Genomic DNA, 17,115 nt, shown 5'->3' with positions numbered 1-17,115 from the left:
ATGACCTAGTAGATAGTGTCGGAAGTTCCATGCGGCTTTTCGCGGATGATGCTGTAGTATACAGAGAAGTTGCAGCATTAAAAAACTGTAGCGAAATGCAAGAAGATCTGGAGCGGATACGCACTTGGTACAGTGAGTGGCAACTGACCCTTAACATAGACAAATGTAATGTATTGTGAATACATATAAAGAAGGATCCTTTATTGTATGACTATATGATAGCGGAACAAACACTGGTAGCAGTTACTTCTGTAAAATATCTGGGAATATGCATGCAGAACGATTTGAAGTGTAATGATCATATAAAATTAATTGTTGGTAAGGTGGGTACCAGGTTCAGATTCATTGGGAGAGTCCTTAGAAAATGTAGTCCATCAACAAAGGAGGTGGCTTACAAAACACTCTTTCGACCTATACTTGAGTATTGCTCATCAGTGCGGGATCCGGACCAGATCGGGTTGATGGAGGAGATAGAGAAGATCCAAAGAAGAGCGGCGCGTTTCGTCACAGGGTTATTTGGTAAGCGCGATAGCGTTACGGAGATGTTTAGCAAACTCAAGTGGCTGACTCTGCAAGAGAGGCGCTCTGCATCACGGTGTAGCGTGCTGTCCATGTTTCGAGAGGGTGCGTTTCTGGATGAGGTATCGAATATATTGCTTCCCACTACTTATACCTCGGGAGAAGATCACGAATGTAAAATTAGAGAGATTCGAGCGCGCATGGAGGCTTTCCGGCAGTCGTTCTTCCCGCGAACCATACGCGACTGGAAGAGGAAAGGGAGGTAATGACAGTGGCACGTAAAGTGCCCTCCACCACACACCGTTGGGTGGCTTGCGGAGTATAAATGTAGATGTAGATGTAGTAGTATGAATACCGACTTGTGGTAACAATAAGTAAATTACATGTAATAACAGTCGGGTGAGATAAATCATTTGTTACCATTACCTAACATGCACCTGATTGGTAACAGGTGATTAAGATTAATATTCCATAACAGAATTTGGCTAGAGTACACATACAGGGTTGGTGGCACTTGCATTGTGTGCTAATGGAAATTTATTGATGCTGGTCACAGGCAATTGGATGGCAGTATATGGAAGCCAATAAGAATCACTTAACATAATTATTTCTTTCAGTAAGTGAAATGAGTTGATTATATTATTTTTAATATGGAGAGCGTAAAATAGCTTTTATGTGTCTGGTTATTATGAATTTTAGGGTAGGTTACTGATTTCTGTAGTTGTTTGATAAATGGAAAAATGTAGATTTAGTGACACACTGACTTGTAGTGAAGCCTGTGGCCTAGGTTAGGGCTGGAGTTTGACCACTTTACTGTGAGTTGGCGAAGCCAACAAATGTGAATGGAATAAAATGTAGGTGTGCTGACAGACTGATCTGCAGAGTACTAGTAGCTGAAGGCCTTGAAATGTTGGAAAGTAACAGTTCAGTTGTGAGCTACAAAGCCAATGAAGTTCAAGATGGAAGTATGGCTGGAATAAAAAACTGATGTGTACTGCAACCTGAGGTATATGTTGAACATTGCAGTAATCTACTCGTTTGTCCTGTTTCCGATTTGGCCAAAGATTGTGACTGAGGGACTAAATTGTAACCTAACAGAATAAAATGCCAGCTAACTTTCCTTAGAGGTCATAGAAAATTCCGAATGTGCTTTTAGATTTGCAGTTGACAGCTGCCTTTGTAAGTGCACTTTCATCCAGTGTTTACATTCATATGTATATGTCTGTCTGTTGTCATACAACAAAAAAAGACATATGCCATCTAAACAGTGATTTTTATTACATTGTGTCCTGTATCAGCAGGTAAGTTTTGTCACTAAATTAGTAGACACTACAATCATCATCGATTTGGTGTATAATTGGCACATACATCTCTCAAAAAAAAGAAACTTCATGTTATCTGTAAACTATACTGAAACTAGAATGAGGAGCTTTGTGATATGTATTTTGCACTGAGCTTGGACATGAGTACTTTTTTAAACACTACGAAAGGAGGATACGTATAGCCTTGACAAGAAAAAGAAATTAGGTAAGTCAGTTTAGATGTAGCTGATGTTGCAACTTTCTATTATTGGGTTTTGATACTAATTAATTAATGAATAGACACTGTTTTAACATGTTCTATGAGCTATCATTTTGCAAGTATGAAATTTAAACAAATTTTTTGTTAAGTGCCAAAATTCAGTTAAACTTTGTTAAATGAATCTGATTCTATATTTCAGCAATTACTTCCCTTACCAAGGAGTGACAATAATTTTAGAGAACATTGAGTATAGGCTCATAGATATTTTCATTACTGCACAACTATTAGAATTTTAAGATTTCTTAATTCCAGCATAATTAATTCATTTTCGTTTTTTGGTCACAATTGTTACAATTAAATAGCAACAGAAAATTTATTAGTTCTTTCAGATATTTAAAGCTGAATTTGAACTGACATCAGATCCCATCAGAATGAAAAACCGTTCTTATAAACACAAACGCCGATTTACTGCGAAATATCCTACACATAGCATTTGCAACTTCCGAAAATTCTCAAAACTGCGTTTTGTTTCAAGCTGATATGCATTTAAATTCCGGGTGAAAGATTTTTTGAATGAGGATAACGTTGCTAAAATGGGATCAAGCTTGCTTTACTTGAAATTCTTTAAAATTTGATACATGCTTCCAGAGAAAATGTTAAGCTGGGAAATCATACCTTAACACACATTAAACTAGATGGAGGTTATGGACTCTATTTTGTTCATAATTTTTGGTACTATTTTTCTATTGACATTTTCTAATATTTCTGGCTGCTTTGATTGAGATTATTTTTACTAGTCTGGGCATTGTATCTTTAGCTGCCATACAGTTATTCATAGTATTTCAACCAATCTTTACAACTGCTAAAAAATGTCGTCACATTAGTACGATAACTAGGTTACTCGATCTTTTCCACCTTTGAGTCGTCACTATTACTTTTCCCTGTGCTACAGCTAGGTATCTCTCTCGATTTACTGTTGGATCACAATACTCACTTCAACAAATATGCAAATATAATATCAGTGAGCATTTCTCTGCTACAAATAGCTGTCTTGAATTGCCCAGGTGTTCCTTAATAAGAACTGCGAATGATAGGATAACAGTAATGCCGGAGGCAGATATCTTGAACTATACAACTGTAATGCCTTAGCTTCATACAGGGAAATATTTATGTGGTCTGTGTGTGATGGTAACACTGTTTATATTGGCAACAACCTTTGGTGAGTATTTTTGCCCATTCTTTATGGTTTTGTCCGTTTATGCCATAAAGAGTAAAAAAATCAGAGGCATTTGTTTGGTTTCAGAACTCTCTTCTAGAACTAATTTGTTAGTTATGAGTTCCAGAGGAAAAATATGATGGAATTTGTTCTATAGAATTTGTAGTCTCTTGCTTGTATGTATAACAATATTTTTCTGAAATACTGTAGTTTTTGAATCAAATTTCAACGCTTTATTTCTCTTCCCTGTTTCCTTCATTTTCTATGGACACAGAGTGGAAACATTTTTTTTTTTAATTTTTGTTAAGCTGAAGAGTAAGGAAAGTTTGAAATATAGATCACACAATACCCTAGAATATGTTTCTGTTCTCCTGTAAGTAGCTTTGATTCTTCATGTTTGCTGAATGGGAAATCACCTATATCAGTCACTTTCCTTATATTTTCCTCACCAGTGACAACAATCATGCCTCATATTCGCCATCGGATATCTCCCCTTCCATTTTGGAATATCAACTAACATCTGGTGATGAATCAGATGAAGAGGCACAAAAATGAGCAAATTTTAATTTGAAGCAATTAAAACTGACTGATGGTAAGAAAGTTCAGAGCTATTGTAGACAGCCAATAAAGGTGACATTACTGATGTGCACAAACACTGGAATAAAACCTAGAATTCATTGATTTAAAATTCATGTCATTTCGTCACAGTGAAATGGAATTTATCTCATTGCATTTGGCAGTCACTACAGAATTTTAAAAAAGTTGGTAAAAGTGGATTGGCCTGTTGACAGGAATACTATGATGAATATGCGAGAAGAAGGGGGTGGCAAACCTTTTATTGTTCGTGAAACAACCGGTGAGAAAATTATTAATTGACAGTATCATGTGATTTGCTATGTTGCTGTTACGAAAGAAGATGTGAACAGGAAACCAGTTAGATAGCTTAGACCGAGTGAGGTGATGCAGTGGTTAACACACTGGACTCGCAATTGGGAGAACTATGTTTCAAACCAGTATCTGACCATAGAGTTTTAGGTTTTCCGTGACTTGCCTAAATCACTCCAAGCAGAAGTTGTGATGTTTCGTTTGAAACGGCGCAGCCGATTTCCTTCCCCATCCTTAACACAATCCGAGCATGTGCATTGTCTCTAATGGCCTAAGTGTAGATGGAACGTTAAATCTAATCTTCCTTTCTTCTTCGGATGATAATGTCATAAAAGAACTTCTATTTGGTATGTGATTTAAAGAAAACTTTGACGAAGAGTTAAGGGCTCATAACTCAAACAAGAAAAATCAACTAGATCTCATTGTCAAGCTCCTTGTACATGCCCGTCGTGACTGTAACAAAGGAAAACTGTTCAGATCAGTGCTTCCCACATGGTACAGTGAAGATTTAGGATTCCCAGAAATTTTCAAACGCATTTCTTCAATAACAGCTATTTTAAGTTACCTAGTTGTTGAACTAAAATAGCGATAAGGAATTACCAAAGGGGTAGAGTAGGTATTCTATGGAATTTAATTTTGCATTTTATCTTCCCTTTTTTTTACATACTGCTTATCTCATAGCCCACGGCAAAGTGGTTTGTTTTGCTGCAAGATCTTTGGTGTAGCTGGTTTCAATGTGTTGTGTACTGTGCACTGTGCAGTCAGCTGCAACGTCGTGCTTTGGCGGGAAAATGTGTGTGACATTCTCAAGGTAATTTATGAGCGCTTATATACCGTAAACAAGAATGAACGAAGAAAATTGTTTCGGGAAGTAAATTAACACTGCACTTCAGTCTATCACAATAACAGTTGCATCTGACGAGTGTAATAGTTCGCGATATGTTGTGATGACGCTGTCATAGCTATGTTTGAGGCTGCTGTTCTTTTTTATTTTTTTTTATGGGTACATAAGAATGAGATTTTGTTCTGTATTTAATAATGATCACATCACCTATGGTGTACTTGGTGATGGTGCGTGAATGTTGTAATTTTTTAAGGTTATCTTCATAACAGCCACATACATGAGTTATTTGTACTTGTTGTTTTCGGTGTGGCCTGTAAAATCGCTACCTTTATCTTCGTAAAAGAAACGGCTGAGATTGTGACGTGTTGTCAGAAGCAGTTTGTCTATGCAGTAATCTCCGCCAACAGCTGATGAGAAAAGGCGGACAGTGAAGTTCAACCATTCGCAATGTTAGTGCGGTTATGTTGACTTACTTACCTGTAATAATGATTGTGATGTTAATTTATTGTGATGTAGACATTTAGCGGCTCCAGATTTTAGGGCTGACGTAAACATTTTTCGGAAATACAGAAGCGTCCGATCCCGCCCGTCTGCTTTGACCCATGACGTCACAAATATGGCGGAAACAAAAACAAACACACTCACTCTCCACAAGAAGCCTAATGACACTAACGGGACAAGCGCAGGAAATGGGGGTGTTTTGGGCGAGGGGCAAACAAATTTAGACGCCTTGCGTAGCTACAACGTGTAAGGGGAGACAGCCATGCATGAATACCCACCCACCTCCCCAGAGGTCGTAACCCCTGCAACCCATAGAAGATAAAGATGCTTCAGTAGCTGATTAGTGTTTTTTGTCTTTAAAAAAAAATCTCACGGGATAGAACGAACAGATCAGAAAAGTAAATAAAATATGATAAAACAGAACTGGAGACAGCCACACTCAAACCAAACTCCGCGGCGTCATGACGTCACACACAACACCCTTAGGTCGCGGGCCAAAGCCGACGCGTGGGATCGGACGCTTCTGTCGACCCTTTGTTAGTTTTCACTGTGCTTTGGTTACTCGTGTCGTTAGTATTCGTCTAATCATGTGCAAATACCAGTTTGTTGTAGTGTGTGGGTTTTAATGGAGTTCTGTATAAGAATACTCTAACATTATTTACGAACTGGCGAAATACAAGGTACAGATTAACTGTAATTTGTCTAACATAAAGCATTACATGTCATCAGAACTCAATAGCTCATTCACCACAGTTACAGTTAGTATGAAGTCTTTCAGTATATCAGTTTTGTTAGAAAATGCTAACCAATGTTTAATCTTGATGGTAATCAAGAATGAGAACTTACGTGTTGCAGTGTGCAGTCTAGGGTACAGGTATATGGTTTTCTTAAATAGCAGGTAAAGATTCTAAAATGATGATGCTTACTGTACTAAATTGAGCATACTTCCGTGAAAGAATACAGATGAAGTTTCAAGGTAATGCCTATGTTGGAAATGCATATTCACTGATAAACAATCCGTACGTCCGGATTTTCATCATGTCCCTATCACACTGAAATTAACACAATGAACCAAGTGTAAAATGAAATATTTGGTGTTAAGTAATATCACTGCAATCTATTGACTGCTTTGATTGTTTGTAATGCTGAAGTTAATGCATGCACGCAAAAATTGCACATCTACCATAATTGTCACTACAAGACAGTATCCATGAGCCAGTGTTACAAAGGAGCAGTAGCAACTTTAAATGCTCAGTTTCCAGTGCGTGTTACTTTATGATTGTTCTCACTCTTCATGACCTTAGAAATGTAAATGAGTTTATGTAACTGAACACACTTTTCCTCGGCCACTTTGAATCTGTTTCCTGTGTAATCAGCCATTTACTGCACGCAATATATGAATGAAAATACTGCCTTTGAGCTATACCTCATGGTAACAGAAACTGAGTAAAACTTTTCTTATCTGATTGCTTTTTCTTTTCAGACTGTAGAACTGAAGCGATGGACCAGGAGCCAACTATGTGGATAAAAAAAGAGGGAACAGATGAAGTACAAACTGAGTTATGCTTCATGGTAAGTGGCTTACTTGTATTTCATAAGTGTTTCATTAATTTCTGTGTGCAGTATTATGTGTGAATACATACAATGATGTCATACAGCTGGAAACATGAATAATTCTGTTTTCTAAACTGATGAACTTCCAGTCTTAAATATGACATTTTGCACAGAGCATTGAAGTAAACCTTGTATTGAACCTCTCATAGAGTTGAGCAAGGGTTTCAATTTAATGTTCAGTAAACATGGAAAACTTTTTTAATGCACAACCCAATTATACTGATAAAGTGGTTGCCATAGGATTGGTATATTCTGCTCTGATATGCTTCTTTTAAATGACAACTTAAGAATAACTGTGACTATAGTGAATGTTAGGAGTGCCATTTAATTTGTAAATGGTATGGCTGCAGTTAACGAATTATTGCAGTGTATCGTGATACGGAATGAGAATTGTAATTTATTTATTGGTGTAAAATAAAGGGGTGACTGAAGCATCCGATCCCACCTGTCGGCTTTGACCCATGACGTAAGGCTGTTGTGGTGTGTGACATCACGACTTAGTGGAATTTAGCTTATGAGAGTGGCGTGTTTGTAGTTATTGTTTTGATGTGATCGGTGGTGCTCTCTTGTGTGTTTACGTGTTGTGTGTTAGGTGATGTTTTTGGTTTAGTTTGCGTGTGTGGCACGTTTATAGGTGGTGTATTGTTGTGGTCATTGGCTCTTTCTGGTAGTGTGTTTATGGGTAGCGTGTTACGTGGCGTATGGGGTTCATTTGCGTGGTAGCATTGCACGTGTGTGGTATCGGTAGTGACTGTGCTTTCAGCGGAATATTTTTCAGTGAGTTAACAATTTTGGTCTTGTTATGTCGATGTTATTGTAGTTTTTTTCTGTTCATCGTGTGCGAATTTTGGTAAATGGCCTTTTTTATGTCTTTGGTAGGAATGGATATGACCGACAAGGTGTCAACAGTTTTCAGTTGTCGGCGATGATGGGGGACAGTGCGTTGTCTCTAATAAAATTTCTTCAACTATTCAGAGTTTTGGATGATGTTGTGAAGTGTTCAGTGTGTCGTGAAGAAATGAGGCTAACTAAAGTTCCGGCGTCTCAGACCAGGGAGCTATCGTAAGGATAACAGGTCAAAGGAAGTGTTTTATTCCAATTTTCTTGGTTTGTTGTGTTTTTTGAGGTAGTTATGATTGTGGACGTGGTTGTAGTTTTGGGTTTTATGATTTGGTATCACTAGTATCTGTTAACCTATATTGGTCAAGGGAAGTGTTAGATTCCAATCTGTGGTTGCTGTGGGTGTTCTGGTATCGAGAGTTGCTGTTAAGCTATATAGGTCAAGGGAAGTGTTATTTGTGGGATCAAGAGCTGATATTGAGCTATATAGGTCAAGGGAAGTGTTAGATTCCAATTTGTGGGATTGGGAGCTGCAGTTGATCTATATAGGTCAAGGGAAGTGTCAGGTTCCAGAGGATAATTTGGGGAGTTTTGTTTTGTCGGTTTTTTTGTCGTTTTGTGTGATTTGGTATGGTGGTGTGTGTCTAAATTTGTTTATATTTACTTTGTCCCCACCCAAAAACCCCCAATTTCCCACGCTTGTCACGTTAGTCTAATAAGGTTTTTTTGTGGAATGTGTGTGTGTGTTGGTTTTTCAATGTATATTCGTGTTCGTGGTCATGTTTACATAATGGCGTCATAGGCGCCATATTGAAGTCGTAGTTTTGACATCATGGGTCAAAGCAGACGGGTGGAATCGGACACTTCTGTATTTCCAAAATACATTAATTTGTAAATAATTTTGAAGTGACACTCGCATGGTCACTAATCTGAGAAATACATTTTGTTGGCTTTGAATATGTGAACAATATGTAAGTAGAACTGTCAGCAGTAAAGTTAAATTTCAGACATATATCACATGGAAGCATAAATTGTTACACAGCAGAATGAATTTGTATGTTGGCAGCAAAGTTTTGATGGAGCCATGGGGTTACACATCAAATATTGACAGATTTGTTCATAACCACTTTCTGCGTTTGCTGCACATTGTTACTCATATCATTTGTGAAATGGCCACAGTGTTAAAGTTACTGGTGTAAATAATCTTACATATACATGTCACTTAAAATCTGATGCAGTGCAACTGTTTGTAAGGTATTCAGCCATCAGCAGGGAAACAAATTCACGTGGTGCCATATATTTTTATTCTGCCAACCAGAATTGAGGGTACTGACACAATCACACAAACTACTTGTGTACTGTCTGTGCTGAAAAAGTCTGCTTCAGCATACATCTTAGGTGCAACTGCAGAAGTACTGTGATAGCATTAATGCAGCATTTGCATTTGAATATATGTGAGTGCTTCATTATAGTTCGTACAAACTATGTGATCAGCTTGCAATTCATTTGACACGCTGTATCACAACACGAATTCTAAACCATCACAGTGAGGAATCGGTAGGAAAGTAAATTTAGTAAATTTTATGAAATACAGTAAAAGAGCGGTTAGACCCAACATAGTTAAAGCCTTGGCTTTCACCCCTGACGTAATGATGGTTTGGCATACAGAATATGTATGCACAACACAAGTCATCTAATGAAAATCAATTTTAAGAGTCATTGACCTTGGACCTAAACTGGAGAACTATTCAAAGGCTACAAGGTTAAAATGTGGTGCTAGACCCACTCCCCCCTTGAAATATTGGTTGTGGAGGGAGACTGATTCATAGTGCAGCTCAAGGCCTAGCCTATGTTCACAGGTGGCAGTGTGGCTGTGAACTGACAAAGCCCAGAAATGTGAAAGCCAAGTAGAGGATGTGGTAAAAAATTGACCAGTAGCACAGCCTAATGTTAACCAAGAAATCCAAATGGTGCCCATAATGTCAACTTTTACCTACAAGAAGTCTTCTCATACACTGTGCTGTGTTAGTTGATGGACTGAACTTCCCTATGACCTTAACAGATAAATGTAGACATTATATCAGTTGAAAGCCACCTTCCTTGCCAAATTAATTAAACCTTAATTTTTAATTGGTGTATATTTTGGGCATAAGCACATGCTGGAAAGTCATGGCACAAAATTTTTATTTGGAAATGATTGAAGCCTTTTAATTAATACAAATTTTATTAGCATTTTACATCTTTATTCTTCAAGTGTATATATTTATTTCAAACATAGTCACCGTGGCACTGAACACCTTTCTCCCAGTGAGACACCGGGTTGTTGGTGTTATCAAAGTAGAATGTTTGACTTCATTGGCAGACCCACAGCTTCACCTCTGCTCACACTAATTCATCACTATCAGAGTTAAGTCCTTGAAGGTGTTCTTTAAGTTTTGGAAACAGTTGAAAATTCATTGGGTCAAACCGGGACCATATGGAGGATGATCAATAATTATGAATCAAAGTTGTCGGCCTGTTGCAGGTGCAAAAAAAGTTATGTATGGTCTGGCATTGCCATGCTGAAAGAGAGGGTGCTCCACATGTGGATGAACTATTTGAATTGGTGCTATGTTGTCTGAGGGTTTTCTCACGTGCTGACACAGTTAAATAACACACATGTTAAACACTGCAACAGGAGGGTGCTCCATATTGTGTCAGCAAAGTGGTAACATCAACAGTGTAATATGCATGACAACTGATATTAAGAACAGAATCAAAATTTTGGAGGCATTATTTTCTGGCACACCCTTATAATAAATTGATGCATTTGACAATTGCCTCAAATGTTGCAGAATGGTTCCCTTGGCATTGCCCAGCATCCATTTGGAAGTCATAATACTAAATCCATATACACAGCAGCCAAAACATTATGACCACTGATCTGCTATCAGTATAAACTCATCCAGGCAATAGCATCTCACCTTGTCTTATAGTCAGACACACGCATGTTGCATGGAGTATCAGTGAGCATCTTGTCTTGTTGTAAAATAGGGAATGCACACAACCAGAGTTTGACCGAGAGCAGATTTTGATGGGCTGAAGACTTGGTATGAGCATTTTGGAAGCTGCACAGCTTGTCAGGTGTTTGAGTAGTACTGTGGCAGTTGTCTTCAACACATGGCAAAACAAAGGTGAGACCATGGCCAGGCATTATGGGGTTGGGCACGTACCCCTCATGACAGATGGTAGACATCATAGGCTGGGCAGTTTGGTAAAACAAGACAGGCAACAAACTGTGTTGTAACTAACATCAGACATTAATGCTGGGCAGAGTACAATTGTGCCTGAATGCACAATGCTCCAAACACTCCTAATGATGAGCCTGTGCAGCTGATGACCCACACCATGACATCGACAACAACTGAAATAGGCATGTAACTATTGGTGCCGGATGTTGGCACAATGGCAGAGCACTGCGTGGTCTGAAGAATCCTGATACCTTCATCATGCCTTTGGGAGGGTGCATTTCCGTCACCCACAAGGGGAACAGCCCGTTGACTCTTGCACTGTCGGGGCCTTCGTTATACTCCGGGAAACAACCATGTGGGCACCCATGGGTCCAGTGGAGCTCGTGCGAGGCACTACGTCACAAAAGGAGTATTGTAAACTGGTTGCAAACCACATCCACCCCTTCTGTTGTTGTTGTGCTCTTCAGTGACGAGACTGGATTGATGCAGCTCTCCATGCTGCTCTATCCTGTGCAAGCTTCTTAATCCCCGAGTAACTACTGCAACCCACATCCTCCTGAATCTGTTTAGTATATCCATGCCTTGGTCTCCCTCTATGATTTTCACCCTCCATGCTTCCTTCCAATACTAAATTGATGATCCCTTGATGGCTCAGAGCGTGTCCTACCAACCAGTCCCTTCTTGTTAAGTTGGTCCACAAATTCCTCTTCTCCCCATTTCTATTCAGTATCTTCTCATTAGTTACACAATCTACCCATGTAATCTTCAGCATTCTTCTGTAGCACCGCGTTTTGAATACTTCTGTTCTCTTCTCGTCTAAACTACTTATTGTCCATGTTTCACTTCCGAACTGTTCTCTTCTCGTCTAAACTACTTATCGTCCATGTTTCACTTCCGTACATGGATACACTCAATACAAATACTTTCAGAGAAGACTTCCTGACACTTAAATGTATACTCTATATGAACAAATTTCTCTTCTTCAGAAATGCTTTCCTTGGCATTGCCAGTATACATTTTATATTCTCTCTACTTCGACCGTCATCAGTTATTTTGCTCCCCAAATAGCAAAACTTATCTACTACCTTAATTGTCTTATTCATAATGTAATTCTGTCATTATCACTCAATTTAATTAGACTACATTCCATTATCTTCATCTTGCTTTTGATGATGTTCATCTTATATCCCTCTTAGAATGCACTGTCCATTCTGTTCAACTGATCTTCGAGGCCCTTTGCTGTCTCTGACAGAATTACAATGTCATCGGCAAACCTCAAAGTCTATTTCTTCTCCGTGGATTTTAATTCCTACTCAAAATTTTTCATTTGGCTCCTTTATTGCTTGCTCAATATACAGACTGAGTGACACCAGGGATAGGCTAAAACCCTGTCTCACTCCCTTCCCAACTACAGCTGTGACTTATTAAACTAATAGATTGGTAATTTTCACGCCTGTCAACATTTGCTTTCTTTGGGGTTGCTTCTTGACCTCTGGGGGGTATTTTGCCTGTCTCAGACATTTTGCTGATCAAATGGCAGAGTTTTTTCAAGGCTGGCTGTCCCAAGGCTATCAGTAGTTTTAATGGATGTTGTCTACTCCTAGGGCCTTGTTTCAACTTAGGTAATTCTGCAACATCCAGCAGGAAAAGGTGAAATTACGTGAAAGGACTGGATGGATTGGGGTTCACATGAGTCTCCATTGTTTATTAAAATGTATTTATTTAAGAAAAATAACTAAAATCAGATACATTTGCAGGATTACAAACAACACTCTGAACTTTGCAGATTGAAGACATTACAAACCTTAGTTTAGTGACAATTTAAATAAGGCAATAGTTAAAGACAAAGGCTGTGTTTGACACCAGTTCTTAGATTTTAGATTCAAAATTTCCATCTTCACAAACCGCAACTCAGAAAATGCTTCAACAAATGGATAAATAATTATTTGGAAACAGATGGCTCTTCAAGACAACATAGAAGCATAACTCATCTCAAAGATTAAAACTGAATAGCTACACTGGAAGACAGTGCCTCGGGACCAATAGAAAAAGGAAATTCTTAAAATACACCTCCAAGTGCGTCTAGATAATTTAATAAAGTAAACAGGTGCACTGATTTCTAGAGCTGCCTTCTTGCAGACAGACACAGCAAGTCTCTTTAAATCTTGCCCCAGTGAGCAGTTAAGTAATTAATAAGAGAATGAGTGTGCACAGATTGATAAACCTGGCTTCAGACACAGTGAAAATTCTATTAAGGTATACCGTAGAAGATGTGTAAGTGGTTCAGTATGTGAATGTGCATGCATAGCAGCTCAAGAACGCCCTTTAAATAGGAGAACCTGTAATTAGTAGTCAGAACCAACTTGTAGCAGTAAATAAATAACAGGTGTTAAAAGGTCACTCCATGACAACTTTCATATAACAAACAGTTGAACAATTAAATGTAGTAAGCAGTAACTAGCCCTGAGACGGAATAAATTTCTTTCACTCTCCAGCTCACAAATAGCCACTGAACAAACACAAAAAACATTCATAGCTCAGTAACACTTGATGGTTTTACACACTTTTGCTTGTTCCAGCCTGTGAGCCTCAAATGTGCCTGTTATTTACCAACAGGCTATATTTTCACAAGTCTGGATGACATCTGAATGTGATGTGTGATTCACATAGAGATGATCAGCATGTGACCATTCTAACAGTGCTAGATGGTATATACAACAAATGCACTCGACCCAACAAACCCCCAAAAAATCAAAATGTACAAAATTTTAGTAGAAATTTTAAATAGTGATTTATGTAACTTGAGTGAAGGCAGCCCATCAGTAGCTGGCAGTGGTGAATTCCATGAGGCTGATGTACAGAGGCAATATTAACAGCCACAGAATGATAAGCATGCCCTGAGTCCAAGTCCAAAACAATCAGTGTACCACAACAGTAGAAAACTGGAGCAGACTAAGGAGCATCTAAATTCCACTGTCATTCTCCTCGTCAGATGATTCTCATCAAAAACCTCGTCCAAGGCTAAACATGGTCAGACTTAAAGCAGTGTTCAGGATTGCCAAATCATCGAATCCACTGCTGATTGCGGGGAATTGAATAGCAATAACAAGCTTGTCTGGTTGCTAGACACTACCCTAACCCCTTCGAAGGCAACGCCACAAGGTATTAAGTCATGCAACACAACTCAAATCAGGCAGTTTTTCAGATGAGAAAGCTTGTTGCGTAATGTGACTTCCACAGAGGAGAACCAATAGCAAATACAGATAGCCAAGATCACACCAATGTTCTGTCTTTTGTTAACACCTGTGCCTGCAACTATTGACTTGACAGAACTTTGAAAGGGCTACTAGTCACTCCATTCTGTCAATTGTGGCTGAATGGCAAATACTGTTTACATACCCTGCATGGCTCTACTGTGCCCCATGACGCCACGAGTTCCAAGCAAAAGAAGTGACATCACCAAGTGCAGGATGGGAATTCAAAGAGGTAGCCCACCATGGCTCAGATAGTAATAATAATAAAATCATAATGATCATTATTTGTACTAGTATATTAGTATTATTGTAGGCTGTTAATTAATATAAAGATCAATTAATAACATGTTGCTGTATTCTTTCTATCTTCTGTCTAGCATCTCTCTTCAGGGCATCTTCTTTGCATACACCATTTTGCTTCATTATTTTGTCGCTATGCTCTTTCTTAAAGTTAAGTTGTCTACTTTGTTTCTATCTGTAAGGCGATTTCCAATCAAAAATTATTATTTGGTTGCTAATTATCTAACATCCTCAACAGATCCCAATATCAGTTTAATGATTTTCTTCCTATGCTATCACTGTTTCATTTGTTCTCATTCCAGCACTTTGACATTATGGGTTTTTCAGTCTTGGTATGCTGGTGCTGCTCCATAAATAATCTTTCCAAAAATTTGTCTTCTTTTAAGATCAGCAAGTAAAACCCATAGTTCAGATTCACAGAATAGGACTGGCGTAGCCTGTAGCCTACTCTCTCTTTTTGTACTGTTAGAAACGTGCTTGTCCCATCAAAAGGAATTCATGAAGTTAGAATAGTATTACATAGTGTGTCAAGGTAGGGTGTGTGTGTGTGTGTGTGTTTTTAATAATTTTATCATAAATAAGCATTCAGTGCAACAAAATGTTTTGATGTAATTGTTCTAGACGTTTTATGATTCTGATAATAAAAGTAGTACGAGAGATGTGGCACTTGACAGTCCAGTTTCTGCACCCCCACACTGTTGGTGTAAGCTGTATTGTAATTTGATATGAACAATAACGATTTTTTTGAACAACATTGATATCATTGTTTCAGGTAGGAGCCGTGTTATTTTTATTTGAATACAGAACCATTATATGCATATGTAGATAATGAAGCTAGAAAATATGATTGAAAACAATAGCATAGGGAGAAGGCTCAAGCTGAAGATCATAATGAATTTTCAAAGGCATTGTCATTAATCAGCCTTGCAATTTTTTGCTGCCTCCCATTGAAGTATAGCATAGTGAACTGATCAGTCAGTGTTTTGAACTCAAAAGAGAACACTTAACCATAACTATTATTTAGTTATAAAGTAGTATGACAGTTGGGGTTTATCTGTGTGATACATTTTATATAATGTGGGAGGACTATGACTGCTTAAATGTACTTATTACAGTTTGTTATTTTTGCCACAGGCCCAAGTTTACCCATGCAGCATGAATGTAAAAGAAGAGTTGGAGGAGGGTGAGAATAAAGAGGTAATTTTAGAATTTATATGACTACATGCCTCATTGCTGAGCTGTGGTGAAAATAATGAGACGGTAATCAATTGCTTGCGTGTATTGTTTAGCAGTCCCGTTTTTACTTTAGGGTAAAGAGGAAAAGAGTTACAGTATTACAGTATGCCCCAGGTTGGAAATGAGGAAACAGGTAAAATAGAATATTTTGTTACACTTTACCCATCTGGATTTAAACATTATCTTTCAGCAGGTGAAGTTCAGCTTGTGAGTTTGTATAATTGCTTCTTTACATTATAAGCACAAATAAGAATTAAATGAGATTGCATTGATGAAGTTATGATGATTGGTACCAAGACTTAAGCTATGAATTCCTGTTTTAATGAGCAGTTCCCTTAATGGTTCCGTGTATGTGAACTCCTGCATTGGATGTATTTATTCGCCACGTGACACTGCTGTGACAGTTACAGAATCATTCAAGAAAAATCTACACAAAGTAGTGTAGAAAAAGTAGGTGATCCGATCCTACTGAGTAAAGACTAAGATGTCTGTGTATACATTGCAATTGGTATGGACAGGCAGTCTTGTGAAGTACTTTTGAACAGTTTTCTAAAAGCTGTCGTAAGCTGCTAGTTTAACAGCCCACGCAAAATTGAAATAGTTTAGACACTGTAACTATTAACAGGGTTGTCCTTACAAATGGTGTCAGTACATAGAGGGGATAGTGATCATGATGCCAGCACAGCAACAATCATAAATGAAACTTCCTGGCAGATTAAAACTGTGTGCTGCACTGAGACTTGAACTCAGGACCTTTGCCTTTCACGGGCTAGTGCTCTACCATCTGAGCTACCTAAGCACGACCTGTCCTCACAGGTTTACTTCTGCAAGGTTCACTTTTGTAAAGTTTGGAAGGTAGGAGATGAAGTACTGGCAGAAGTAAAGCTGTGAGGACAGGGTGTGAGTTGTGCTTGGGTAGCTCAGATGGTAGAGCACCTGCTCGCGAAAGGCAAAGGTCCCGGGTTCGAGTCTCGGTCCAGCAAACAGTTTTAATCTGCCAGGAAGTTTCATATCAGCGCACACTCCGCTGCAGAGTGAAAATTTCATTCTGGATGGTAAATGAAGTTAATGAATCCTTTAAGAATGCTAGGAGAATAGATTTGCTAGAAAGAGCCGGTAAGTAGTTGTTAGCATCCCATTTAAACAATGAGAATG

General features: G+C 38.4%; 1 protein-coding gene across 7 annotated transcripts in view; it reads left to right on the top strand.

Moving 5' to 3' along the window:
* Window positions 1-17,115, top strand: part of LOC126212980 (zinc finger protein 271-like) — a 284,312-nt gene that overhangs the window by 204,176 nt on the left and 63,021 nt on the right. For 2 of the 7 annotated variants that reach the window (XM_049940519.1, XM_049940522.1), the window contains exons 1-3: window positions 4,862-4,952; window positions 6,970-7,058; window positions 15,859-15,921. The exons of the other annotated variants lie outside the window; for them this stretch is intronic. In XM_049940519.1, the coding sequence (XP_049796476.1) occupies window positions 6,987-7,058; window positions 15,859-15,921 (135 nt within the window). In that variant the 5' untranslated portion in view covers window positions 4,862-4,952; window positions 6,970-6,986. Of the gene's footprint in view, window positions 1-4,861; window positions 4,953-6,969; window positions 7,059-15,858; window positions 15,922-17,115 lie in introns of those variants that run through there. 7 annotated transcript variants of the gene reach the window in all.

The sequence above is a fragment of the Schistocerca nitens genome, chromosome 11 (genome assembly GCF_023898315.1).
Source record: "Schistocerca nitens isolate TAMUIC-IGC-003100 chromosome 11, iqSchNite1.1, whole genome shotgun sequence".
Taxonomy (NCBI): Eukaryota; Metazoa; Arthropoda; class Insecta; order Orthoptera; family Acrididae; genus Schistocerca; species Schistocerca nitens.
The sequence above is the reverse complement of the archived record's forward strand: the minus strand, read 5'-3'. Positions and strand labels throughout refer to the sequence as shown.